This window comes from Neospora caninum, chromosome XI (assembly GCF_000208865.1).
Source record: "Neospora caninum Liverpool complete genome, chromosome XI".
NCBI classification, from domain to species: Eukaryota; Apicomplexa; class Conoidasida; order Eucoccidiorida; family Sarcocystidae; genus Neospora; species Neospora caninum.
This window is the reverse complement of record NC_018397.1, coordinates 4,897,478-4,925,398: the sequence shown is the minus strand read 5'-3', so window position 1 is coordinate 4,925,398 and position 27,921 is coordinate 4,897,478. Positions and strand designations below refer to the sequence as shown.

The following is a 27,921-nucleotide window of genomic DNA, read 5'->3' as shown; positions in this document are numbered from 1 at the left end:
AATCAAGAGAAACCTGGATGTCTGAGTCGACAAAAAAGAATTGTTGTGAAGCTCGTACGCCCCAACGTCTCGAAAGAACTCTGCAAAAAAAGTACATCGGCTGGCGGGCGTCGTGCTGGATTCCGTGTGGACTCCGGCCCTCTCAGTGACCGAGGAGGAACACCACGTCGAGGACAGAAGGAACTCCACAGTGTTCTGAAGTTTCGCAGGTGAAGTCTAGCGCAAGACCAGGAGTCACACAGAATTACTGAACTTTGCTCCAGTTCAACTATCCTGGATTCCTCCGTGATGAGTTCCCTATACCTCACTGTCAGCGGATGCAGCAGTGGAAATTACTTGGCCCAAACCCTGCGTCTGCCTTGATTGGTCGCGTGAGTCTCCGAGTCAAACCTGGGGACCGTGGCACGAAGGCCTATATCTTCACGCGAGTGCTGAAAATGATGTATGCCAATCATATCAGCTTTAGTTTCAGTACGTTCTTCTCCTCTCCAGGGATGGGTTGATCCGAAACATGACCAGGCCGAGATTTGCCAGACCGGCCGTAAGTAGAGCAAAACAAGAGGTACTCAAAAACTCACGATGCTCACAATGCCACAGTGGCGGAGACCGGAAGCCTGCGGAATTAGTCGCACAGGAGAATAGCCGACGCCTCTGCGTATAATCCGCGGATGCTTCATCTTAATCAAATCACTTTGCCTACTTGCGCAAGAGAACAGTACCCCACGCGTCCTACACACAGTTTTCTACAGGAACTGGGGCTGGCATTCCCGCTCAGTCTTTTCGATGAATCCTACAAAGGGATTGGGAACCCCTGGTTCTCAATAGTCTACAGTCCGTGTTACTGGAAGGCTTCTCTTCCAGTCTTCTTCAATCAGCACTCGGCCAAAAAAACAGTGAAGAAGCTGCTCCCGAGGAGTGCACTAGTCATAAAGTTCGAGTCTACAATATATGGCATGCCGAGACAGATTCCTCCGTCTCCGGTGTAATCCTAAGAGGGTGGCAAGCTCGACTGCCGGCCTGTCTGTAGCCTGGCTTCGACATAGAAAAGAGAGAGGGCAAGTCTTTAAAAGTTTCGCGCTTGCTTCCTTAAAAGTAGCAGCCGTCTGTTGCTATTTTCTAGAAAGGATTCCGTCGCGAGAGGACCCGTCTCTTGTTTTTTTCTCAAGAAGAACTGGTTAATCACTGAAATATTTGTCCCCAGTCTTCCTCGGAGCTGGATGCACAGCCGTCACAACCCAACTTGGGAGGAAAAAATTCATAGAAATGCCGAGCTGACAGTCGACGCTCGGCAAGGCCGCCCACACGGATGGCGCTGTGATGAAACAGATAACAACGCCCTGTAGGGACTGAATGTCTCCATGACACAAGGAAACAAATCGGAAGCGTCTTAATTCGGAGCAGAGAGGTGTTTTCGAACGGTATTTCAACTTGCTTGCACTTATCATTCTCTACGCGCATGCAAAATCTATGCGTTGCAAATACAGATAGGCACATGTGCCAGCATTGTTGTATCCAGCTTGACGAGGGGAGAAACCCAGTTACCATGAGCAAAGATTATCGGATCAAATTGGTTGTTGCGGAAGTCCTTTCTGCAAACGATCCCTGTCTCCTTCACAGGTCACACTAGGCATTTCCAATCTCGGATTCGAGCCCGTTCTTCTCTGTGAGATGCCGAGCCATTACAGATGCTCAAAAAACGGATCCTCTCCTGTTCCCCAATGTAGTCGGACCGGGTGTCCACGCTGCGTGTACCTTCAACTCCTACAAACTGCTTGCATGCGCAGGGGTAGCCTCCTGGAGCGCCGATCATTCTGGTTCACATCTATCCGACGAGCCAGAGAGAAGGCCGCGACAGACGTTCACCAGAAAGGGCACCACCCGGCGTAGGCCACACATAAGTTCTCAACTCCATTCGCTTCCTCGATGAGCCTGTCTACTTGAGCCGGAACATCCATATATTCTCTGCAAAACATCAGCACGGCACAGAAAAGAGATGCGACTGTCTCTGCTCGATCGGGATACGAGGCGGTCCTTCCAGACTCGCTCCCCTCGACAGAGAAATCGTCTTTTTCGGGAGGCACTGCTCAGCTGGAGAGGTATATGGGCCATGGCCTCATGACTTCGGACCGGGCCATCACACACGCTGAAAGAGAGTTTTTGGCGAAGCCGACTGAAAGTGCGCCTTTGCTCCCGAGCCGCCGCATGTTCCCCTGGACCCAAGCTGTGCTCGTGCTTGCATCTATGTTTATAAATCTTGATATGTTTCGAGCATCGTACAGGTCGCGCCAGACACCGCTTCCCTTGTCCTTCCCCAACTTACTCAAAATCGTAGCCGGTGAGCTTGGCTTCGACGCGAGCGATCACCTGTTTTGTGTAGCACTGGAGACGCTGCACGCTTCCGGTGCCACATGGTGCAGTTGAGTCGCCACTGGGTTCCGATCCTGTCTCCTGTTCCAGAAAATCGTCCGCACCCAGTCCCCTGCCACGAGGATGCCCGCCCTCGAAGCGCTGTACATTTCCGCGACGATGCCCCACAGCGGTCGTTGGGCCGCCTTCCTGGGGTGTCGCCAGTCCGGAAGTGTTGCGATCGAAGGCGTCTTCGCCGTCACTCCGCGGCAGTCGCTTCCACGAGCTGCCTTGTGCTGAGAGGTCGCGGGTGTTGTCTCCGCGTCTGTATTGCTGCTCGAATGGCCTCAGGGAGGCCTGCAAGAAAACGCGTTCTCCGTGGCCGTACCTAGGTCGGGCTTCCATCCAGCTGAAGCCGGATCCAGATGGGCCGGAGACAGTCGGCTTGGGCGGGACTTTCCGGTGGGATTGCCAACCAAAAATCTGATGCAGGCGCCGTGCTGTCGAGACATCGCCTACAAACGCTGCCTCGAGCATGGCGACAATGGCGTCCTGGTTTGTCCTTAGAAGCGTCATGACTTGCTCACAGGTTGCTCGAAATGTTCCCTCGACTGTCCCACTTTCCAGAGCGCAAACGATCATGCGCGTCAGCCTGAAAAGAAAAACACATCCAGCGCCCTCTCCGGGTTTCCCGTGCAGGCCAGAGCGAACTCCAAGATACACCCCAGGGAGACGCGCCCTTCTTCCCAGGTGTCGTGTGCGAGGCAAGAGCAGTCAACAAAGCTCAATTTCCTGCGGTCAGTTCCTGCAGCTTTCTCTAGTGCAACAGGCTGAACGCGGTCGCACGACGCCGAGGTCAGCGACTTACAGCACGGCGCGTCCAGCCTCCTCCCTTCCTCAGCTGTCGCTGCCGCCTAAGAGGAACCGCGCCACGAACGTGCAGACAGTCGTCGCGGAATCTGCTGCAGCGGCCTCGAGTTGAACAGACAAGAAGTAGTAGCCTTCGTGGAGACCTCTGAAGAAGAAATCTTGCCGGCCTGGGCCCCGACACGTGACGCGCGCACCCCGACCCCTCTCTCCGTCCTTTTTGTGGGCGCGGCCGCGTCACCCACCCCGCCAGTTTTCCCGCCATTCTAGGTCTCCCTGCTGGTGAGGGCGCGACGGGGTTCCGAACTCCCCACGAAAATTCAGTTTCACTTCTTACCGGAAGGGAACCTTTTCAGGGCAGCGTGGCCTGTAGGCGGCGACCTCAAAGCAATCGCTGAAGTCAATGTGCGCAACGCGCCCAGTCTCGCCCATGAGCAGCATGTTCGAAGGGTGGCGGTCTCCAAGCCCAAGGACATACCCTACCATGGACATGACCGCAACACTCTTGCAAAAATTCGCTCGGTGCACCAACCACTCCTCGCTGTTGCGTGCCCGCAGCCAAAGGACCCGCCGCAGAGCCTGTGCGCTTGTCGCAGCCGACGTCTGCTCGAAGAGATCCACCTGAAGAAGACACGCGCAAGCAAAACAGGAACGGAAAGAGGTCTGGGCATGCGCAAAAGCCTCGCTCCCTCGACACGCAAGAGAGGTCGCGTCACGACTTGACAGCGGAACGTTTTTCCAAGAGCCACGACCTTCGTTCCGTCTAGGCGAACCCGGCCTGGCACCATTTTTTGCGCAGGAAAAGCTGCTCGCATCCAAGCACTCCTCGCAGCGAAAACGCCACATCGATTTCTGCCTTTCAGCTGGCGGGGACACGTCGAGAATTCCTGCAAAGCCTTCGAAAAGTCTAGGGAAGGTCCACACACAGAGGCGCGCATTGTGGGGCTAGGAGACAGCAGAGTTCGCCCAGTCTGTCACGCACACGTAACGTCTTGGCTCAGCAGCGAAAGGCAAGCTATTTCAGCGCCATCCTCTTCACGACTCTCCGAGACAGGATTATAAGCTTTTTCTCACTCCGCAGCGTACCTTCTGAAGAAGCGTCAGGGACTCGTATTTGTGATAGAGCGACTTCAACACGAGTTGCTCATGATTGACAGGGATGCCCTCTCGCTGTCGGAAGGCCTTGATCAACGTGAGCATGGTTTCCGTGTTTTGGAGCCAGCCGATGAGGCCTGCAGTGGGTGAGAGAGGGACGATGCTGTAGAGCGGGATGGACAGCTCCTTCCGCCGCGCGTCCGCGTTGCTCTTCATCAAGTGATTTATCAAGCGGAGCGCCTGCACGCGGGAAAAACACGACTCAGAAGTCACGGACAGAAATGCAAGCAGGACGGAGGCCCAGGCACGCCCAGCGGTCCGTGAAACAAACAGCAGTCGGAGCGTGGTTCGGGCGCGCTCGCCGGGAGCAGATTTCTCGGCGATCGTCCGTCTTCGCCATCGCTGAACAGGGCAAATGTGTATGGATTTCTAGCTGACAGTCATCACGTGTAACGCGCCCAACCTACGAAATCTACGACAAAGACATGGACCCGATGATCAACAACATCGTGCTGGGAATGAAGTCAACTGAGGCACGACTATTTATCTGCCTTTTTGAGAATTCAGACTGCGAGGTGGACGACAGGTTGAGGTCTGTCTGTGTTTTCTTCGGAGGAAGTTGTCGTCCTCGGAGCCGAGATGTGCAAAAGAAACTCAGCTGCTCGGAAAGACACTGAAATTCGAGTGTGGCGGACCGAGTAAAAAACGCTGTCCCGAATGGAGGAAACTGCCCCGCGGAATTACCCAACATCAGATCCGACCGCACGTCAGCTTTCCCGAAAGAGAACGTTGGGTGCAGTGCGCCTGTCTCGGGTTTTCGCGGATTTAAGACTCCCCCCTCCAGAGGCAGCGTCTCCAGACCTGCATAATTCGCTCGTCCTGCGTCAAGTCGTCCTGGCCCTTCAGGAGGAAGTTCCAGACTCGCCCGTCGCTGCCCATGATCCCGATCTTCCGCGGGCGTTGCTTGGAGGTGAACACGGAGACCTCTCCCAGGAACGATCGGATCAACGGGTAGTTGCCGTCTACGCCAGTGCAACCTGCATAGTGGCAGCGGCCACAGCAGGAGGACAGTTTCTCTTATCGAAATGGGCAACAGCCGAGAAGCGGTTTCGCGGTGGGAGCGATATGCGCATGGACGGCGACATGTGTAATAGAGGGGAGAAGGTCAGGCGTGAAAAGAAGGACGAGTAAGCAGGCAGTACCCTGTTCGCCTTGAAAACCTCCCCCGCTGTTCACACGAGGCCGCCGCAGCAGATACGCTGTAGCTTTGTTCGAAAAGCAACACGAAGACGTCGCCAACCCGAGAAGCGAAACGGCGAGATTTTGTGGTGACGTGAATGCAATTTTTGCTTCTTGCCTCACACCCCCGTGGACGCAGGAGTCGGGTGCCCGTGAAGCGGACAGCTTTTTCCCGCTTCGACTCTTGTCCCTCGTCGTGGCCACGCACGCAAGAAAGCAAAGCGCTCAGCAGCATCAAGTCGCCATTACAGGGCGGGAGCCTTCGCTGGTTCGACCTCGGGATCCTTTCCGCCGCCGTCTTCTTGGATCAACAGCGCCGACTTGACGCTCTCCTCCGCTTGACTCACCAGGGACGGCGACCTTCAGGTCTTTCACTTCTGCGAGGGCAGAAGAGACTTCCTTGAGGTCCAGCCGTTTTATGTTTTGCGAGTCTTTGAGAAGCCCCGTGAAGACAGGCAGGTAAAACATCCAGCACTGGTCCACGTCGTAGCGGTTCCCGCTTCTCTTGAATCGCTTGAGGTACGTGTACGCGTTTTCCAACTCCCGGCCGTACTTTTGTAGGAACAGCGTTTCTCTGAAAGTCTGTTCACACACGGCAGACGCGCATGGCAGGCAAAACAACGTGGAAAGCTTCACTCGGTGCATCTGCGAGGTCGCAAAGTGCATCGCCCCCGTCCAAGGCATTTCCGCGACAAGAGCTGTTTCACGCACTTGCGTGCCTGAGGCACCTTCTGACAAGCGGACTCAAGAGACGCCTTCCTGCCTTCTACACCTCGCTTCAGCCGTGTGTGGACGGCCGGTTGCAGATATTACGATACTTGTCCAAGCCGCAGTTTTGTGAAGCGGTCTCCTCTAAATACTGCATGTGCCCGGGAAGACCGCGTGCAGGTCGCCAGCCCTCCCCGGCGAAGCCAGGAGCTCCTGACAGAGGCGCCGGTCCGCCCTGTCTCTTAACAGTCGATAGACCCATTCCGTCCCCGGGGGTCCCGAAGAGTGGGTCGTGGCCCCAACGCGGACGTACCTGAGGGCCCCGGTTCAATTCCTCGTGCATCGGCTCCAGAAGCGCGACAGCTTTCCGGAAGTCGTTCCGAGTGTGGTGCGCCTCGCTAGCTTGCTCGAGGCAGCGCAGCCACCGCTCTTCCCAGAGAGCCGCCACCCGGACAACTTCTTCGCTGACCAGCAACGCATGCTGGACGAGCTCGCGGTGGTCGCGCGCCATGATATTCAAGAGGACGCATGCAGACGAGGAGAGATGCGGCGTTGCACTCTTGCTCGCCACGGCGAGGGGAAAGATCAACTCCTGAGGAAACTGAACAGCTGCAGACAGAAAAAGGACATCCCACGCGGCGCGTGACAGCCGTGTCTCGCGTGAAGTCGGTGGAGGCGTTTCGCAGCGCGCAGCGACGCATGTCTGGACGGAGGGGTACCGCCTGCACAGCTGCGCTCCACGCCAAGGCTGTGCGCGTAACAGTCTCCACTCGGACGCCGTGCACCGCGGCGTCACTCCGCCGCGACTCCCAAGTCGTGTTTTTCTGTCGCCGCTCGAGGCTTCTCCGCGGCCTCACCTGCTTTGCTGAGAAGATTCATGAGGGATCCGCGCAGGCACGAATCCGGCGTGCTTAGGCGTCCCACGAGCTGCGGAATCACGTCCAGCCACGTTGCCAACGGGATTGTGCTCACGCCGTGTTGGACCAAGGGGCAGATGACGGGGATGTCTGCATGCTGCGAAGAAAAGACAACAAAGACGAGAGTGCGTCGACTGCCCACCGCAGCCGCGGGGCCCTTCACGGGAGCGCAGCGTCCGCCCCCTAGACTCTGCGACACGTCTGCGCATACGTGTTTTCGCTTACCACAAACCAGAGTTTGATCAGCCGTAGAATGTCCTGGAGGCTCGATCTGGAAGGCCGCAGCTCGATCGACCGTAGGAAGGCGCGAACGGCTTCCACGATGAAATGCGGGAGCATGCTGGCCAACATCAGTGCCTCTCTTTCTTCTTCGCTCCGTTCCTCTGCAGCGACGCCTCCCGTCGGCTGTCCCCGAGGGGTTCCCGTGCTGCTGTCTGCTTCGTGGAGTGAACAGAAATCCACGTCTCTGGCCTCGTCTTGCTTTTCCCCCGGCCGGTGTTGCTGGGTTTGCCGTCCGTCCTCCCCGCGGTGTCTCGCCGCCCTGCCGCGATCCGCCTCTTTCCCACGCTCGCCCGCCCGGTCTCCAGACGGCTCTTCCTTTCCCCTGGGCTGGTCAGCGTGGGGACTCCGCTCCCTAGACTTCCCCGCCTTTCCATTCTCGTCCGTTTCCGGCAAATCTGCAGCGAATGGCTCCCACGCGTGGTACATGTCAGTCAAGGCGTTCGGAAGAAGGGGTGGTTGCTGCAACAAGACCGCGCTGTCGGCGTACTGGCTTTCTCCCGGCCCTCGCAGCTGTCGGCGGTGGCCGTCGTCCGCGCCGCCCGATCCGCCGTCGTAGCAGAAGCTCACAAGCGAATTTGACCGTGTGTAGGACGCGAACGATGAAGACGACTCAAAATGTGCGCTCTGGTGAGACTCACCATCTCTCCGCCCGTCTTGCGCAAAGTCCCGGCTCCCCCTCCGTTCCGGCAGGGCTCCTAATTCGGGCGAGTCCGCCTGCTCAGATCGGCGGGAGACGCGCACGCCTCTCGCGTGTGCGGTGCTCGAAGAGACAGTGGAAGAGTTGTTGCTGCTGGAAAATGGCGGCGAGCCGGTGGCGACAATCTTCAGCGCCTCTGCGACCTGGAAATTCGTTAGAGCCCACGCTGACCACGCCTTCGCGTTCCGGCTCTGAAACAACACCCCTCGCCGCTGCCAGTGAAGAACCTGAAAGAGTGCGTCGGCATTGCAGGCCCAGGAGGCATGTATTTGAGCTGGGCCGTGGTGGACGGGGAGCCCCGGCCTAGACGCGGGGGTGGACCGCGTCGCCGAACGCGAGCCGTCTGAGCTTGAGGCGAAACCCGTTTTGCGCCGAGAGTGGAAATGGATGTCGTGCAGCAAGAACGGCGCACCCTGGCCAGCGTTGTACGTGTCCTTCGTCCACTGAGCTGAAACAACCAGACGGAAATCGCAACATGCGCGCGTGAGCGAGGACACCCGGGGACTTTGCAGTCCAACTGAGGCGCGGCGCAACCCAGCCGAGTTTCCTCGCTCATGACCAAAGCGGACACATTGAGGGGACATGGAGAGCCTCTCTATGTGAGCACATGAGATCACCAGGTATGACGGGACACACACGGGTCTCTGGTGGCCAAGAGTCTCGCGATGGGACACACATAAAACATAACCGACGTGGAATTGGTGCCTAGACGGATCCCCGATTCCCCTGATGATCTTGGGTACGCCTTCAAAATCTCGGTTTGCGAGGGAACCCTGTTTCGGCGCCTCCTCACGGACACACCTACGGGGCCTCGCGTGACGACGACCTGCAAAATATGTTTCTCATCTACGCCGTGCGGGCGCTGCCACCCCACCGCGCGGCCACCCTGGGCGCCTTACCTAGTCGCAAGTGGCTGCGAGAAAGGAGGCGAAGTCCTTCCTCCTTCGTCAACCCCGCGGCGGAGCCGAGGTTCCACTGCTGCAGGCCGCCGTGGACGGCTTGGTTGCACAGATTCAGAGAGAGGTACCAGCTGCCATCCCGGAGGATCTCTCTCCTCCACATGCTGGTCGGCTCGTCCAGAAACAACACTGCAGGGAGTGGCTGCTCGTCTGTCGGTTTCAAAAGGCGCTCGCCGCGTGCCAGGCGCTCCCAGACGGGGTCAGAGCCTTGACGCCGAGCAAACCCCCCCACGGTCTCTTCGCGTGAGGGCCGTGGGCCCTTTGCTCCTTCAGCTCCTGGCGAGCTTCTCTCCTCGAGCTCTTCCATGAGTTTGACGACCACGAGTTCAGGCGGCAGCAGGCGACGCAAGTCCTGGTGGCGTTGCACGGTTTTCCTCACGTCAGAAAGGAAGCGTCTGTACACCTCGCGCCGCCCGAGAGCCAACAGCGCGCCTGTGTCCAGCTCACAGTGGCCCGTCGCGCGGAGGAGCTGTTCGCTCCGAGGGGTCAACGAGGGCAAAGAGACGTTCATATCGACGAAGCCTTGAGCGAATCCGGAAAGCGTACTCAGGCCCGCGACGCGAAGTCCGCGAACCTTCGGCGGCACCGCGCGAAACTCAAGCAGGTTCGCAGCCCGCACGCAGAGCGGCACGTCCGAGTCCTGAGCGCAGAGCAGCTGCTCGGGCATGTCGTTGAAGAACGTCGTCACGAACTGACAGCAGAAGCTCGTGAGGAGCAGCTGAGCCTCCAGTTTGCGTCCGACCGCGTGGAGAACCTTGAAGGCTTCCAGGGCCACACGAGGATCGTGGCGCGAGTGCGGGTGGTCGCGGAGGCACTGGATAATCTCCACAGACAGCCGAGCGCGTTGTTGTTGCCGACAAAGAGAAGAAAAGCGCAGCCACGTGGTGGCGTCTTCATGGGGGGAGACGATGAGCGAACGGACCTGAGAAGCGGAAAACGAGAGACTTCAACGGGCAAATACGGCGGTGCAAGGACGTTTCCGCAGCGATTGTCAACCGCGGGACTGCGTAGACCGCTGGCAAAGAAAGGTCTTTCGCGAACGACGCATTCCCGTTCCCCGCATCGAAAAAGAGACCCAACTTCCGAGATCGAGAACCCGTCACTACACGCTTTAGGCAGCGTCCCTGATCTCTAGTCGAAGGCAGTTCTTTGCGTCGAACAGCAACGCGGGGAAAGGCGCAAGCGCACCCGCTTCACACAACGCGGAGCCCTTTTTGCCGAGACACACAGCACTGTCGGCGATCTCTCCCTCCTTCTTGGCGCGTCTCTGCCCCCGTCTCGCGTTGAAGCACTGTAAACCTCTGGAGAATCCCGCAACTACAGCCAACGTTCTCGCATTTCCATTCGGAGCTGTCCCCCCGTGGCCTGCGCTCCGGCCACGGAAGCGCCGGATCTCTCGCGAGCGCAAACCCTCCACTCCCACCGATCATCCTGCTCAGCGACAACAACCCTGCACACACAGTGCCCTCGGCTCGGAGGTCCTCCCCCTGCGAAACCCGTTCTTACCCGCAGCAGCTTTTGCCAGATTTCCGCATCCGATTCGCAGGTGGCGAGGCGCGTGCGCCACAGATGGCGTAGCTGCTCTGAGGATGTGCCTTCTTCGCCGATGTCGTCTTGCTCGTGGACGGAATACCGCGGCGGCGAACTTCCGCGGCTCCGCTGGTCCTGCTGCCATCCTTCGGTGCGCCCTAGCGGCTGTCGCTGTTCAGCCGAGTCCTCAGGCCGGCCGCGTAAGTCGCTGTCGCGCAGGCCCCAACCCGCAGAGCTCGGCGGCAGGAAACCTTTCGAAACGTCCGACTGGCGCCTGCACCGGATTGTCTCCGTCTCTGAGAGGTTCCGGGAAGCTGGGAAATCGTGCATGCGAAGAGCTGCGTAGCTCTGGTTTCCATCGACACACTCGGAGCCGAGCAGCTGCTGCCCCTCCTCTCGTCTGTCTCTCTGGCGCTGAAGCAGTTCGACGATCTCCTCGAGTTCGGCGAGCTGCTGCAGAGTCACCAACGCGGGGTACGCCCGCTTGTAAGACTCCCCTAGCAGCGCCGTCAACTCCGGATCGAGCAGCTGCCGCGCGCGCTGTATCTCTTCCAGAGCGGCCTCAAAATCGCCACGATGGACACGCAGAACAGCCATGTAGAACGCGTGTTCACACGAGTCGGTTGCCTGGAAGAGAAAACGAACAAAGCGAGCAAACGCGATGCTTCTGGCTGGTCGCGCGGAAGCGGATTCGTTCAAGAGCCCTCGCGTGCAAGAGGGTCCATTTGCTTTGTCTCGCCTCAAACGCGTAGAGAGGGACAGCATGCCCGCAGCTTTCTCCGCTGGAGGGCCCATTTTTCCGTAAGCACTCACCGGGAACCACTGAACATAGCGCTCGAGTGCCGCCCAATCGCGAAAGTGGAAAGCGACCGAGGCTGCAAGGCTGGCTGTCTCCCGGCGCCGTTCCGCCAGTTGACTCTGGAAGTCCTGCGCGCGTCTGTCATCATTTGCGCGTTCTTGGGGCGAGTGCGCAGACCCGCCCGGAACAGGGTCCGACAGGGGCGACGAGCGACAATTGTGCGCCGGCCCGACGTAGGGCGACTCTCCTTTGTCCACCTGGCCAAGGAAAGACTGCCAACCACGGGGGTGCTGCGTGCCTGGGACAGGCGCGTGCGCACTGGTTGCAGCGGGGGAAAACAAGCTCGGAGACGCAGAGGCAAAAGATGAGGTCCGCGGCGAAGCGGAAGCAGAGGGCAACTGCACAGTGGACATGTCGGAGCCGGAGCGCAGAGAGGTGTAGTTGCCGGCGCCGTAAGGCGAGAACTGCGAGGGGTCGTCTTGCCAGAGGTCGTCAGCCAAGACGGCCAAACGCTCCCACTCTCCAAGAGCGCGAAGGCACCTGAACACCAAACAGCGGGAGGCTTCTTCTCTCATCTCATGAACTTCAACCGCGATGGGCGCCGGTGTCGGCCACAGCACGCGGCATGCCGTGGAACAGGCTGCTCGATTCCCGCATCCGCAGCACTTTTCCCAGCCTCCTGGTCCGCCTGAAAATGCACCCCGTGGCACATCTCCGACGCCCTCCCCCCCATGGCCTGCGTGTCAACGAATGAGGGGGATGGGTTTCCCTAAGCTTCCTCCAGAGGCTGCAACCATGGCGCCTCGTCGCTTCCTCGTGTTCCGAAAACTTCCCCTTCTCGCCGGTGTCTCGTGTGACATACCGCATTTTGCCCTTCAGCCACTCCGCGTTGCTCGGGTCTTCTCGCTCGCGTTGCTCGTACGCCTCCAACGCCTGCTCCCAGTCGCCCAGCTGGACGTACCAGCACTCCTTCACCGGGAGGCGCAGTTTCTTCTGCGCATGCGCCAGGATGCCTCGAGCAGCCTCCAACTGTTGCGCCCCGTGGCTGAGACGAATCAGCGCCTCCACCGAGCCTCCTGCGACCGGCAGCAGCACAGAGGAGCTCGACAGCGCAAATCGATGCCGGTCGAAAGGCCATCAGGCGCACGCAAGTCGCTCAGCAGCGTTCGACGCTCACAGCCAAGAACACAGCCGCGTCCGAGCGCGGCGTGACAGACAAAAGGCCGTCAACTTTGTGGAGCTGGCGCTCCATGTCTTTGCTGGATTTGGGGATCAACAGCTCTCGAAAAAAAGCTGGCCACGCGCGCCGTGCACAGTGCGCTGAGAAAATCAGCTTCTGGATGGAGTCTTTCCGCGTTCCCCCGGTCCGCTTCGGGAGACGGGCCAGCTAAAATGCTTTGCGCGCTTCCCCCGGCTCAAAACGGTTCCGGGCCTCGACGGCTGCCTTTGGGTGAGAAGTTTCCGGCCGTCGAGTGTCAGAGCCTACGGCTTCTCGTAACGAAAGTGTTTCTTGTAAGGATATATGTTCGCTACCTTCATTTGGAACAAAAGTATCTCCGGTTGTTTTGGCTTACCTGGATCCGCTAGCCAAAGCTCCTCACGATAACGAATCGCCTTCGCATTCGCCTGGCACTTTTCGGCTACTGCAGCGAGGAGTTGAGTGTCCACAGGCAACGGCCAGCGCTGTTGCTCAATCATCTCGATCAGCCCTAGCACCCGCCGAAGCGCGGGCACCGTCACGTCGGGGCAGAGGAGAACACCTCGCAAACCTCGCCTGAGGAAAGAAACGCATAGAGAGACGAGAAGGTGCCTCTGCGTTCATGGCACACGGCTGAGTATCTCAGAAATGAAGCAAGTCATTGCCAAAGTCGGCCTCGAAGATCTAGAGAGAGCATTGGCAAAACGAGCAAGCGCCCAAACACAGCGCTACACAAATTACCAAACAGCTCAATGGCGAACTGCAGTCGGGGAGGGAACACGCCCGGCGACACCGCAAAAACCTAAAATTCGCATGTTTGACTGACATGTAGCCGCTAATATAAAATCATCCAAGAGATATTTATCTGTCGCCGGTCTACCCGAGGCCAGGCTAGGTGTACCGGTCCCTGCGCAAATGCGCAGTCGTTTGCAGCGCAAGGCGCGGGAGAACGTGTAGGCAGGGAAACACTGTGAAAAAGCGGAAGCACGGTGCGGGAGGATGGCCACTCAGAGCCTTCCCCGTGCAGGATGATACACGGAACGAGGCTACGAGGAGACCCATACTGCCACTATTCAGCCAGTCGCATTCCCCTCTCGAAACGCAGCTCCTCAAAAACCTGGTGGCCAGTGCACTCGAGAATGCACCACTCTCAGCTAAAACCTCACGCCCAGCAATGCACAGCGTCCCACCACACACGGTAAGAAACAGCGTGCTGGCCTAAGGCGCCTTCCTCTTTGTTTGGCTGCGAGAGGTGCGTCTGCCCCGCTTAAAGCCGTCTTCGAAAGAGCGATGTTCGCGCAAAACAAAGTGAGTGTGTCCACTCGATGGAGCCTCTTCGTCTTCCGTGATGACTCCTTACCCCACTTGGTACATCTGATAGAGAGCACCCTTGCTGCAGCACGATGCCCAGTAGGTCAGAAAAACTGCAGACAGTAGAGATGCAGTGACGCTGGGGTCTTGCAGGGCGACTGGCAGGCAAGCCCGTACCACTGGGGCGCGACATTCCTTTAGCATCGCCAGAGAGACATTCCGAAACCAACAGTGAAGTTCGGCTTTATTTTTGCTGAAGCAGACAAACAAAAAGGATCAAGTGAGCACGCGCAGATGAACGGAACTGATAGGGCAGCAGAAGGAAACTCCAGGAGACGTCGGTCCTCCACACTGTGAAGAGAGACGGCCAACGCGCGTCAGCTGGACTGCCTCTCTTGGCCGATCCGTTAGTTGAAGCGCAGTCAGATCGCGTCCCCGGCCGAGTGTTGTCCGCTTTTGGAGTTAAGAGCAAACGGTCCTGCACGCGCGAACCTCCACTGTCTGAACAGCTGCTTTCGCCGACGGCAACGCAGTGGTCACGTACTATTCTCGAGACGGCAGACGTCGTCTGCCCACCGTTCACGGAGCACGCAACTTGGTTCCTTCCGCCAGAGCGTTGTCTACCCCCAGCACTATCGCTTCGCGGGACGTTCGTGGCTCCAGAACACTGAAACCCCTCAATCTGACAGAGGTGATCTGCCTCTCTCTATTATCCCTCGTTTGCGCCAGGTGCGTCCTTCAGGTTCTTTCCAAAAGCACACTTACAAGTCGCAGTTTGTCCAGAGCTCGTGCGCAGTCTCGCCCGTCCGCGAGTGTAAACCCTCGCTCCGCCTCCGCGTCGCGTGTTTCTTCTGATACCTCGTGCGTCGTGTCATTCTTCTTTCTCGCGCATCTGGCTTCTCTCTTTTATGGTGTCTGCGGTGCTCGTCCCCGAGTGCTTGATCCAAGACGCGTTGTCCAGAGTCGAACGTGTCGTCCTCGCTGTCGCCTAGCCTCTTCTCCGTCTCGGATATCTCTCGGATCGTGTCGAGGTTGGCGACTGCGGGGTGCGTCGTTGCCCACGAAGCGCCCTGCAGGGTGTCCCCCCGGCAAATTCCTGCGTGTCTCAGTAAGGCCCGTCCTGGGTTCTGCACGAAAGGCCCCGGCTCCGAGAGTCGCCCCTCTAAAGATACCTCGCTGTTTTCCGGATCACTGTCACCCAGCTGATGCTGCGTTGCCGAGCCACTCATGCTCCACGAATGCCGCGCCGGGCGCAGCTCTGGAGTGGACGCTTCGGGAACACCTCGAATGTGAATCGAGGTCTTCGCGGCCTGCGCAGAAGGGCGTGGGCGCGTTTCCTCGGATGTCCTTCTGGGGTCTGCGGAAACAGACGTGGAGCGAAGCCCGGTGCTATCAGGTGCGCTCCTCGCCTCTGGGGGTAGCGGCTCTCCGCGAGCGTCACGGCCCCACGAAGCCTCGGAGTCTCCCTGCTGGAGGGTCGCGTGGAGGTCAATGGAAGAGGGAGGAGCGGGCGGCGGAGGACTCGGTTGCTTCCCCACGAAGCTGCCATCGGTAAGATACGGCTTTCCGGAAGCGACTATGGCCTTTTGGAGCTGGCGTACGTACACTCCGGCTTCTTTGGGAAAGAGGTACCGGACAGTCTCAACCACGGAGAGGACCTGCTCTCGCAGCTCGACCGGAACGCCCTCATCATCCGCACAATGCAGAATGCTCATGAGGCGGCACATGGTGCCTCCCAGAAGCAGTGGGAAGCCGCAGTCGGCCAACAGGGTTTCTACAGTTTTTAGGAGCGCCAGTCGGAGCTGCAGAGGCGCTGCAGAGCAGCAGCAGCATCTGCACCGGAGAGACCCCGCCTGCTCCCGTTTCTGCTCAGTGAGCAGCCAGCGATCGAAGCGTCGCGCGGCACTGTCTTGATCTTCACAGAACAGGTCCGCAATGCGGGCGGTCACCGGCGCCGCGACTTCGCCGGACACCAGAAAGGATGAAGGAGACATTGACGGAACCGTGCAGAGCTGAGCAAGGAACAGGATCTGGTGGCCGACGGTAGGTCGCAGGATCAAGGCACATCGCTGGAGCGTCTGAAGCGCCCGCTCCGCGAGGGCCGTGTGGGGGCAGCAACGTCGAATATGCAGGAGCTCCTGAAGCTGCCGAGCCGCACGGCTGCTGTAGTGCGTGATCCGGCCTGGCAGTTTCGTCAGGAAAATCTCGAGAAGAGGCAGAAGGATCCAGATCTCCCTTTCAGCTGTACTGGACGTGTCCGCAGGCCACCAATCCCCTTTGACCGCTCCATACTCATCCAGAACCTCCGTCGAAGGGTCCAGTGGGTCCTCATCTGCAGAGATGCTGTCCAAGTCTTGCCCATCGCCACTAAGAGACGAATCTGACGTCGAATCGTAGCTGTCGCTCGACGACGGATCACAGTCGATTATCGACAAACGCCATTCGCTGCGGTTCCTCCCGGGCGATGTTTCCCGTGCCTTCCCACGCACAACATCCCAGGCGCGTCTCGAGAAAGCTGCGGCGATTCCTGCGGCTCGTCCACGACGCATCGCTGCTGGGGAACGCGACGGCACTGCCGAAAGCGTCTTTCGCTGCGCGACTGTGGAGAGTGTGCGTGAGGAAAACCCATGTGAGTCAACTCTTCTGGCAAGGCCCGGTCGGGATCCGCTGCGCGCTACCCTTTCGGGGCCGGTGTGCGGGGATCTGGGAGGCGCGTGGCCTTCAGGTCGCGGACCCTGTCTGCGTTCACTGAGACGCTCACTCTTTGACTGCTCGGCGAAGTCGGACGGCCAACCAGAACTGCCTGGCACTTTCGCGCGTGTGTGAGGAAGATGTTGACACTCCACCCTGAGCTCAGCCAGCCGCTGGTCCAAGAGGTCGAAAAGGACATCGAGGAAAGTTAGCGACGTCTGACACGGGGTGTGTTTGTACAGCGACGGCACTTGCTCCAAGGTTGCTAAGATCGCCAGTCGCTGCTCGCCAGACAATCCCGACGCCGTTAAAAGAGAGGCCGCTGTTTGGAGAAACTGAGGCAGCATCGAGGGTAACGCTTGCGACGCCAGCTCTGCACCAGTTTCTCCCCCCAGGATCTGGTTCCAGCTCCCACGTTGCGAAACGGAGCCTCGGGAAGGCGGGAGCACGTCGTTGGACACATGGTACAGCATATCGTGCCGCAGGCTCTCTGCCGGCATGGGGACGCCAGAGACGCTGGACATCCGAGGATTTTGCACCAAGTAGGAACGCACGATTCGAGCCATAGCGACGAAGGCCGTTAAGTGAAGATGGGAAAGACTGGGGTCATGGGCGACGTTCGTCAGCACCGTCAAACAGCGCCGAGTTAACCAAAAGACGTCTGAAAGAACCGCACCACACGATCGGCGTGCAGAACGTGCATGTCCACGTAGCAAGGAGCGAACCTGGAAGTGCGGCACCTTCTGTCCAATTCGAACCAGCTATAGGCAAGGGCGACTTGGCTGCACAACTAACAACCGGTGCCAGACAGAGCGCGGCGTGTCTTCTCTTGGCTCTCCCCAGGCTTCTCGCAATACCTCTCCAGCTGCAGCAACTACAGGGCAAGTATACTTGAAGACGCCCCCACAGGCTACCCTACAGTCGCCAAGAGACACAACCACGTACGCGCGTGGGATGCGGGGCAGAGGGGCGAGGGTCTCCTCTGCCAGGGTCGCCACCAGTGTAGCATCCCTTCAAGTCTCCCTGACCATTCACGTCACAGCGAACTTTGAGTGCAAAAGTACCAGGCTCCACAGGTGAGGCGTTTGGCCTCAAGCGCTGTGAGCCAAACTCGACTCGAGAACTTTCAGTCCCCCTGAGGACGTCGACGCTTACCTCGTCCATGGACCAAACCTCCACGACACGTTTCTTCGGCATCGTCCAGACCTGTTCCTTCTTTGGTGGTGGCGCCTCTGCTCGCCCCGCCTCCGAGCCTGTCGACGCTCGTGAAGGTGTCGTTCACAAGCGGGTCATCAACAGTCACCCGACGAGCAGGCCGGAAAACCGAGAAGGTCCCAGGTCGATTCTTGCCGCCGATCGCGTGCGAGGCGTATATGGCTTCAACTAGAGACGCCGCGGCGAGCGTCTCTGCCGTACACGGATCTGTGCAAGATGTCGACATCGCAAGGAAACGCATGGATAGGCGCATGTTCGCACAGAGAAGAACAAGCAGCGCAGCACGGACACTCGGCAAAGCGGTTCGACCCAGCTTGGCGTGGCCATGTGGCTGTGCCCTGAGGCTCCAAACAGCACATCATGAACGCAGTCTCATCTGCAGGAAGCCACGACGAATGACCATATGACAGACGGAGCTCGCCTGACGTAGCTCCGCTTGTGGTCCTCTGTCACAGTGCTCGTGAGAGTCTGCATCGTTAGAATTACAAAAACGATTCCTCTGCAGTGACGCAGAACAGGATTAAAGCCCTCTCAGAGGCACCCGCCAACAGCCTGTCCTGTCCAGCGTGTACGGATACTCTGCCAGAGAGTGGCTCGAAAGGCAGGGCGAGTCCATCTCTGGAAAAAAGTTCAGCAAGGAGCGTAACAGCGAACAAAACAGAGCAAGGTCACCAGGTGTGTCGATCGTCCTGCACGGGTTCGGTCCTATCCGGCAGATTTCTTCGTTATAGGTAGCTTTTGACATAGCCGAAAGCTATGAGTCCATGTTGTGCTTCTCTTCTGCATTGCTGGCCACAACACGTTGTCCTCAGCTTACCGCTTCCCTCTTGGAGACCGGACCTGTCCATCTGTCTAAGGCTGGTCCATCGGAAGCCATCGGTACGTTGCTCGCCTGTTGTCTTTTCTTCCGAGGGGACACGCATGCCACCCTCCCTTCCTGGTTCCCTCCAGGCGCGGCTGTCAGCGGGACCTGTGCTTGGGTGAGCGCCCTCGTGCCCCTCCGTGGCTGCTCCTCTGTGCCACACAAGATGCGCCGTTGGTGCGCCATCGTCAGCATTGTAGATCTCTGGCGCAATCGCACCCAAAGTGCCGACTGCACGCATGACTTGCAGCTTCAGCTTCCGTTCTCTCTGTCGCAGGAGCGGCACGAGAACGCGTATAAAAGTACGCAGGAGGATGCGGCGATGGTCGGGTGTAAGGGTGCAGTTTCCCGTTTGCCGGATCAAGGCAACCAGCAGGGAGACACCAGCGGAGCACTGGCCGTCTTCACTCGGTCTCTGGAGAACACACCAAAAACAGCAAAACCTAGAGACCTTCGCATCTACCAAAGCGAAACACGCATAAAAAAAACTCAAGCAGAGCCATGGCCTGGGACGTCGGATGCCCAGCAGGATTCCTCTGCGAAGCACACGCGGCAAGCCTGTCTCGTTCACGCGATCAGAGGGCCCCGGGAGTGGCTCTGATGAGGCGCATGCCTGGACGAGCGTAGAGTCGTCACCGACCGGTCTTGGCAGCAGGCCGGTCCCCGCGGGATAGCAGCAAATCTGGCTGCTCTCCGACACGTTCACTGGACGCTGTACAAAGAAACAAGCATGTGGATGTGCTGTCTCTGCCGCCCCCCCCTAGGCGGACGCAAACGAAACTGCCGAGGGCGTTCTCGAGGAAACGGTCCCGGTCCTCGGGGACCTGCGGACGCCCACCCGCAGTTGTGGCCTTCTTCACAACAGGGTCACGGCGCAGAAGGCCCAGCTGTACATTCACTTCGTGTCGAACAGAGAGTTCAGTTAGGTCATACATCCCGCGAGCTTTCGGAACATTCCTAGCCGGTACTCACTGCATTTTCCCCTACACGCCGACCACTTACCGTAATAACCACTTGCAGCATGGGCAGAACTTGCACGAAGATCTCTTGAAGCAGCTGCCGATCAGCGACCGCGCAGAACTTCTCCAGAGTCTCCAGAAGGACCTGCACATGCCCCCGATGTGAGCTGCCGCAACTTGGGCATTTATCCGTGCACCGTTTCCTTCCGTCTTTCTTCACTGCCCCGTCTGAGAACGACAACGCCCGGTCGCGGGTCTGCTGGAAGCGCGTCACGCCACCACAAGGCGCGCCATCGCCACCCAGCGGGGACGAGAACCCGAGTTCGTCTCCGGCCGCTTCTCGCGCAAGGTCTCTCAGCCCCCAGTCGTCGCTGCTGTCGCCATCGTCTAACGAACTCAACTTCTCCACGAAGAGAGCGGTCGCTGGCCTTCTGTCGTCCGTGCACCCTCCCTCTGTAACGCCACTGACTTCTCGAAGGTCGTGGGATCCGCCGACCGCCTCGCCGGGTTCGCGCTTCTCGTGGACATCCTCTGCGTCGCTCGTCTCGCCTCTGCCGGGGTGAAGCAAATGTTGGGCCATGGGGTAATAAACTGAGAACGATGTGCGCGCGCGGCTGGCGACTTGTCCACCGGGGAAGCTGGCACTTTGGCTGTCCGAGTCGCCCAAGACAGCTCGCCTGAGGTGCGCGACGATCAACTCAACGGCAGGGCGAATGAACGCCGCCAGAAGCGAACGGGCAGAGACGCAGAGGGAGGCCAAGAGCTCGGCAACGTGGGGCACCGCCTCACGACAGAAGGGTCGTCGAGCCGAGGACAGAACAATCTGACTCATGTAGTTCACGGCGAGGCCGGTCAAACCGCGAACGGAGAGGATAGCTTGCTCAAGACGCGACAACCTGAAGGCAGGCCGGCGGCCACGAAAAACAACGAGCCACGAAATAGGAACAGACGCAACACATAGACAACGCTCTCGTAAACCAATGTCGGAACCGCCGGCAAGAATGCGCGCCGAGACACTGCCCGGAGAAAAACGTGAATGTTTTGTTGTCCGGTGGCCTCCCGAACAGGGAGGCCTTGAGGGGGCAGAACCTTTCTCTCTCGCTCCACCCCACCCCCCCCCCCCTCAACTGCGCAGAGCTGCCGCAAACGAAAGAACCCGTTGTTCTCCCCTGGCACACAACTCGAAAGTGGAACCAGGGGGGATTCCACCCTGTGCTGCTCCTGGTTCTCCACCAGGCGACGAACCTTCTTCTTCCTCTCTGGTTCCCCAGACGCAAGTGCGACAGGCCACCCTCGAAACGTACCTGCAGAGGACCTTGACTGCTCTTCGGCGGACCATGATGTCTTCATCAAGACAGAAGGTCAGCAGCGACTCCACCAGGACGACCGAGTGACGCATGAGCGGTGTGGCGACATCTCCCGCCTCGTCAAGAGCGCGGACGGCTGCCATTCGGACTTCCAGTGACACATCAGTCGACACTTGGGGGAACAGTGCATGCAGCATTAACAAAATTCGCTGTCTCTGGAGAAACAACATCTGCGGCGTCTGTTCCTGTTCCCACCAGACGCGGGTCCGTTCTACTCGGGCCAACTCGGCGTGCCACTCCCGGTCGTCGCACCTGTCCCCAGGAAACTGCGCGCCCCCGAGCAGATCTCCCGCCTCCGCCACAAGGGCCGCCGTGCTTGCGTCGCCGCCGGGGAGCTCTACAGCGCCTTGTTTCGTGCGACATGTCTCGTAAGGACGCTCCGGAACCGTGCTGTCTGCTACACATGCGCTGTGCGTGCTTCTGTTGTCAAGGTCTTGCGCAAGCACACTGTTTGGTACGCGGGTGCCGTCAGATTTGACGAGACTGCGCACAGAATCTCCAGTGTGCTCGGAGGCGACGGTCCCAGCGTGGCGGCGTGCGCCTTCGAGAATCCCTGCCGAGGGCCAGGCTACGTCTTCAGACGCGCGCGCTTCTCGAGCGCCGACGTTTTCGTCCGTCTCACCATGGCGTAAGGCCCGCCTGGTGTCCCCCGTGTCTCTTGCGTGTGATGAGTAAAGGGATATTTTGCGAGAACTGTACAGCTCAGGATATCTTCTTCTACCATCGGGCTCACAAGTTGTCGCGGCATAGGCTTCCATGGAGCCGCTGGTCTCGCTTCGAGTTCGCATGTGCCCCTGTGCGCCGGGGGTTGGGTCATCGAAGACTTTGGACGGCGAGAGAAGAAGACGGCAGACCGTCAAGACGGCCGCAGCCCGGACGGGAGCCTGCGGGTGGCGCGTCAGCTGCAGCGCGCATTCGGCCACAACCAGTCTCACCTGGAAATCGTCCACTCCGAACCAGAAGGCGCCCTGCATAGCCAGAAGCATTGTCTCGATCGCATTAGTACCCTGCATCCCCGCCGGGTCAAAGCTCCCACCTTCTTCACCGAGCGTGGCCGGCGCGACGTGGGCTCCACAACGGGCGCACGCGACGCTGACGCTCGGCCGGCCTGTGTGCTCGTTTGCCTGAAGCCCAAGAGGTCGCGAAGTCGTTTCGTCGCCAGTTGGAGAAGTCAGGTGCCCCAAGTCGCCATTGATTGAGCTTTTGTCTGAGTGGCGCTCAGCGTCTCCTTTTCTGACGAAAAAGAGCTGTGTAGACGCCATGTCTTGAGAGTGGGAGTCAAAATACGGAGACGATTTCTGAGAAGGTGATGCCTTTCTGAAGGAACCTAGACCTGCTTGGACATTAGCTACAAACAAGTCCTGAACGGCTCGGTGAATGTGCGGGCAGCCAACCAGATGTTGGAGAGCCTCCAACAGGCTGCGGTTGATGCCTCCAGAGAACATTGACTGAATCAGAAAATCAAGACGGCCCTTCATGTGCCCCCCGAAAGCGCGAATCAGTTTCGAGACGCACTGGAGCGCCACATGCTGCACTAACTTGTGAGCCATGTCCATGCGTTCTTTCTGCATCTGTTCGCAGCGCTGACAGAGTGGATCGTCAAGAAACGAGAAAATTCCCGGAGCAGATTCTGGCACGTCGACGCTGGAATCAGAAGCGGAAAGCAGGAGTTGCTGCGGTGTTTTTTCCCCAGAAGAATCCTCAGTCAACAGCTGAGCTGTTTCCGGAACCCCGTCGCCAGCAGATACCGACGTCTCCTGTCCAGACACCGAACCCGGCTGTTCTTCCTCGATATCAGGGCAGACGCTGCGCCGATGATCCCCTGCCAGAAAGCGACTGCGTGAGTCACGTTCGTGTTGGGATGCAGGTGGTCTTTCACCATGCAAAGGATCATCACCAAATTCTCTCTCGGTGCACGCTGCCTTTTCTCTGACTCCGCCCGCATCACCAGGCGAGTCCCCACCCGCGGGAAGCGGAAAGCCGATCAGACCTAGCTCAATGGCGCGAAGAAAAGCCGGGATGAACTGATACACGCGAGTTTCCATGGCTTCCGGAAGCTGCAGCGCCAGCTCGGCTACACAGTTAAAAGCTGCACACGCCTCGGCTGCCTGGGACGTGATGGCCGCAACGCCGTTATTGTACCGATCGCTCCCCCCACTGTTTAGAGTTTGAGTTGCGGGCGTTCCGCACGGCCGCGAGCGAGAATCGGCCGATTCTCCTCCTGTCCCCGCGGAGCAGGTTCCGCATGCGGGGCTGATGTTGGGCCCTTCTCCCGGAGAAGCAAGCGCGTCACGAGAAGCTTGTGGTGAGAAACCACCTGGTGGCGCCGGCTCTTTCGCGACGCTGCCTGCGCCGCGCGCCGCCGACCTTGATTGTGTGCTGCTTGAAATTTCCTCGAGGAGTTCTTTCCCTGTCTCTCTCACGGCTCCTGAGTCCGAAGATCCGCGCCTCTCACCCTGCGGGGGAGACATATGTTTGCCTGCAGGTTCCCCTGTAGGGAGAGTAGGCGGCCCTGTCTCCCCTCCCGGCCCCGCTTCCGGCTTCTCAGAGGAAGCCCCAGGCATCTGTCTGCTGGATGTGTGATCCGCCGGAGAGCAACCGTCAGTGGTTTCGCCGACTTCAGTGCCGCTCACTCTTGATCCCGATTCCAGAGCGTGGTTTTCTCGTGATGCAGAAGTCTGGGACTTTTGTGCCGAAGCAGACGGCCTAAGCGCTGTGTCCTGTTCATTGAGAGCTCCGCCTAGCGAGGAGCTTTCTGGAACGTCGGCCAACTCTGTTTCGCTGTGTGGTCGTTCAATCGGCGCTGCACCAGCAGTGCCGCCCCACGCGCTCGCGCTCCTCTCAGAGACAAAAACACGAGGGTGATCACGAAGGAGAGAGAAGACGCAAGAAATCGACACATCGAGGCCTCCACGTTCAAGGAACCAAACGTCTCCGACGCAAGCTAGCAGCGGCGGAATACGCGCCAGCGCCAGCCTCGTGGGGTGTACGAGAGTGGGAAAGGAGAAGAAGAGGTCTTGAAGCAGGGGGATGATGTCTGACGAATGCTGTCGCACCTCCGCCTGAGTGGTAAACGAGAAAGCAGCGAGATGGAAAGCAGTGTAGATGAAACAGGGCTCTGAGAGCTCTTGCACATGGCCCCCGCAAATTGGGAGTCACTGGCGCGCAGTGCACCTGCGTTGCAGAAAAGGGCGCATTCGAGACCCTGTGGGAGACCATACACCGGCTACCTGACTACAAATTCGAAGCGCTCCAGAGCAAAGCTAACTCCACACAGGCACTGGGGCGATCGGTGACTTTGCTTCGAACCCTGATCTGCTGGATATCATAGAAACCGGTGTCCTCACCAGGATCGCTTGGTTGTGTTTGGACGCTTCAAACACCTCAGCGAGTGCAAGGAGCGAACCTTGTTGGAGCGCCACCGCCTTGCAGACTGGGCAAGATGACACTAACGCGCCTCGGTTCTCACATTCCCTGGTCCTCCGTCGAAGACTGTGCGACATCCAAGATGCAGAGCCACAGGGGCACCCTTCCAGGACTCTCGTTGTGTGGTTGAGTCGCCTCTGCGTGTCGCACCCGTGCAGGCTGCCGCTGTCGCCTCCGAGCGCCGTCTCCTCATCCTGTGTCTGTGTTTCTTCCGCATGTTCAGCAACCGAAAAGATATTGAGAGGGTGAGCTTCCTTCGCCGGCCCTCCGGTACGCGCAGCAGCAGGTGCGGCGCCTTCCTTGTGCGTGCCTGCCGCACAGAAGGCAGCACTCCGTGCGGCAAGTCCTTTGAGCAAGTGTTTCCAGAACTGTCCCAAGCCAGACGGCCGATCCTCATGGTACCCTGCATCTGGAGACCGCGGACCAGACTTCTGGAAGCTTTCAGGCGTGTCACGCACGACGCGAGGCGGGGCGTCGAGAGCGTCGAAGCAACCCTGGACTTGACTTTTCCGACGCCGACGGAGCCTCGCTCTGGCACCGGACTTCTCTTTCAGACGACCGTGACTGTTTAGCAGAGCACGCAGAGCGTCGACGCCAGCCTTTCGCAGCCGCGGTTGGTGTGCATGGTGAATTGCTTCCTACGCAGAAAAATAAACAGGACATTGCTGGCGGTGGCGTGATCTGGAACTCCGTTTTTCCTTGCGTCTCAACTAGAAGGCCTCCTGTGCTGGAGACGGCAGGAAACAAAAAGCGGGGAAATACAAACGCAGCAATGGCAATAACGAGCGGGTGCACAGTGGAAGACTATAGAGCACACAGATTTAAAAGGGAAACGATGGGGTTAGCCCCGGAACTGCTGGGAGTGCAGATGCCTAGGCAGTTCAGGGCCCTACCCAGATTCGGCACTCCAGCAGCTCTTTCCGAACATCCTCCGGGACAGCGTCCGGCCGACACCTCGCCAGGCGCCCGATGATCCGAACTGCCGTAAGCTGATACAGCGTAGGCTGGCCTCGACGGAGCCACCCAACGTAGGATACGCGCAGCAAGTTGCGAAACGCCTTGGAAGCTGTGCCGGCGTTGCCTGCAAACGCCACAGGAAACGTCCACGTCATCCGTCTAATGTCCGAAAAGCTTGTCAGGGGAGTTGGAAAATTTCGATCGAACTCAAGCGTCCACACAGGCAACGCCGGCTCCAGTCAAAAAAGTGGAGTGACGGAGGGATCCCGGAACCGACGTGTTAACACGAGTGTCGGATAACTGATTTCAGGCCGAGATTGGAGCCGCCTAACCGCGCACGAGCTCTTCTCACTCGCACGCTTTGTCTCGTTAACAGCTCTGCAGAAGTCGCACCCGACTGCGGTGGGATAGCAACCCTGGAAGCTTCACCAAAGGACTCGGACCCTCTCCGACTGACGAGCGCTTTCTTTTCTTGACAGCAACTGTCGAAAACGATCAGACTTCGCGTGTGTCATCGCCGACGTCAACAAAAAAGCGCGTCACTTTCTTCGTTCCACAAGAAGAAACTGGATGCTGGCTTCCTCCCACCTGAAACTGCGATGAGGCTGATGGCTTCCGCCACTTTCCACGCGAGAAGGCACTGTCTCTCCGTGATAAGAGGCTCCAGTTTCCGCTGGTTCGATTCAACGGTGCTATCCTGCTGAGAGTCTTCAGGGCAGCCATCCTCCTCCTTGGCGCCGCCTGTTACTTCCTGAGCCGCAGGAACCGCGGCGCAGCGTAGAGTCTCGCAAGCGAGGTGAAGGAACGGTAGCTGAAGCTTGTCATTCTCCCAGTAAAGGAAGGGGCCAACAAGGAGCGCGCACATGAGCTCCAGAGCCCCGAGCCTGCAGAGACAAGCGAATATCGAGGAGACATACCGCAGAAATGGCATCCTCCATATGTGTCACTACGACGCCAGCTCTATTTCGTCTTTAGCATCTTGCACGAGCGGCATGTGGCTTCCCTGGCTCCACTCACGCAGTCTGCCACACCGGCACCAGCAAAGATGGCTTCTCTGTCCATTCCAGATCTACGGCGTTTACGTGCGCACGTTGCTGCTGCGTGGCGAAATAGCAAGAACCCCTATAGAGCGATGTTTGTTTTCGGCAGTCCGGCAAACCAGCAGGGCGTTTGCTGCGATGCATGCGCGAAAAAAGACTGTCGGCTTTTCCTGAAGATGGCGTTTTGAAAACGGAGCGGGCAGTCAAGTAGCCGTTTAAAGTGCGATTGTTTGTCGCAGCTGTCGCGAACGGCTAGGTAGCCACGGTTCCTCGTCAGAGGGGCGATTCGACGGTAAAACATCCGCTTACTGCGTGGTGAGCTGCCGGCTAGTAATGAGGCTCCACAGCAAAGCGCAGACCTCCTCAACGACTCTCCCTACTCCACCCTTGCTCTCTCTCGCCATGACCTCCAGATGAATTCGGATCTGATGTGCAGCCTCTTCTCTCAGGCGATCGCTGCGACTGCACAACTCCTTCAGGTACTCGCAAGGGACGACCGTATTCGCTTCGCCCACACGCATGTTCGTCGCGGCTCCCCACAGCGGACCCTTCTCCCAGGGTGTGCCTACTTCCGGCTGCGGCTGCGAGGGGGCAGGAAAAGCACTGCCCCGACCAAAAACAAGGTTTCCCTTCATCTCCCCCAGTTCTCTTTGCGGCGCGATGTCGTGCATCGCGCCGCGACTTTCTCTCCACTTTGAAGAGGGTGGACCATCCTCACTCGGCTCGTCAATATTGAATGCTGAATCCCACTGAGCCGCATTTTCTCGAGTCGCTTCTCGCGTACAGCGCTGGCGCCCCGGCCGTGTCCCGCCGAGAGGTCGACTTTCCGGAGAGTTGGGAGGAGAATGAGACGGTGAACCGAATGGATCCGAAGCGACTGAGTCATTCAGAAGAGTTCCAGGCGATACGCGAGCGAAAGGGACACCTCGGGTAGGACCAGCTCCTGCTCCTTGAACACCCTGCAACCGCGTCGGATCCCCTAGACCGCCGTAGAACCGTCCTTGTCGACCTCTGACGTTTAACCAGGCGGAAAAAGTCGTCCCGCTACTCGGCCACCCTGCACCGGAACCTGCTGGCTGGTAGTCGGAGGAGTCCGGCCTGCCCGATGCCAGCGAATCGAAGGAATCTCCATCGAGTCCTTGACGAAACAAAAATGCGTTATCTAGACTAGGCGGGAACGAGTCCTCCGACAACGCGCACTGCTCTCCAGCCTCCCCGGTTCTCGCATCTCTCTGCCTCACCCACCCTGAACCTCCGAAAGCTAAATGTCTTTCCCTCGGATCTCCGCAGGCTAAGTCCGTGTTTCTCTGTCCACGGAACGACGCGTGATCGTAACACGATGCTGTGAAATCAGCTGAAGTTGGGAGATCGGGCCCTACTTCTGGCGTCCCATCTGCCGTGCCTTGCCAGCCGCGACGCGGCATCTGGGAAGAAAAGGAAGAATTCGACGCCATTA

General features: G+C 58.7%; 1 protein-coding gene across 1 annotated transcript; it reads right to left on the bottom strand.

The window, feature by feature from the left end:
- Window positions 1–1,859: 1,859 nt before the first annotated feature.
- NCLIV_058910 (Phosphatidylinositol 3-kinase tor2, related) lies at window positions 1,860–27,889 on the bottom strand (the record flags this gene model as incomplete). The annotated part of the gene is made up of 25 exons (XM_003885447.1): window positions 1,860–1,962; window positions 2,321–2,998; window positions 3,551–3,834; window positions 4,300–4,548; window positions 5,170–5,345; window positions 5,895–6,129; window positions 6,569–6,864; window positions 7,113–7,269; window positions 7,398–8,599; window positions 9,051–10,032; window positions 10,617–11,267; window positions 11,454–11,979; window positions 12,302–12,515; window positions 13,014–13,213; window positions 13,998–14,201; window positions 14,714–17,300; window positions 17,795–18,061; window positions 18,672–19,131; window positions 19,719–20,571; window positions 20,980–24,104; window positions 24,390–25,106; window positions 25,362–25,549; window positions 26,014–26,309; window positions 26,775–27,046; window positions 27,845–27,889. The coding sequence occupies 25 exons, from the start codon at window positions 27,887–27,889 to the stop codon at window positions 1,860–1,862; spliced, it is 14,967 nt and encodes a 4,988-aa protein (XP_003885496.1).
- Window positions 27,890–27,921: the final 32 nt, after the last annotated feature.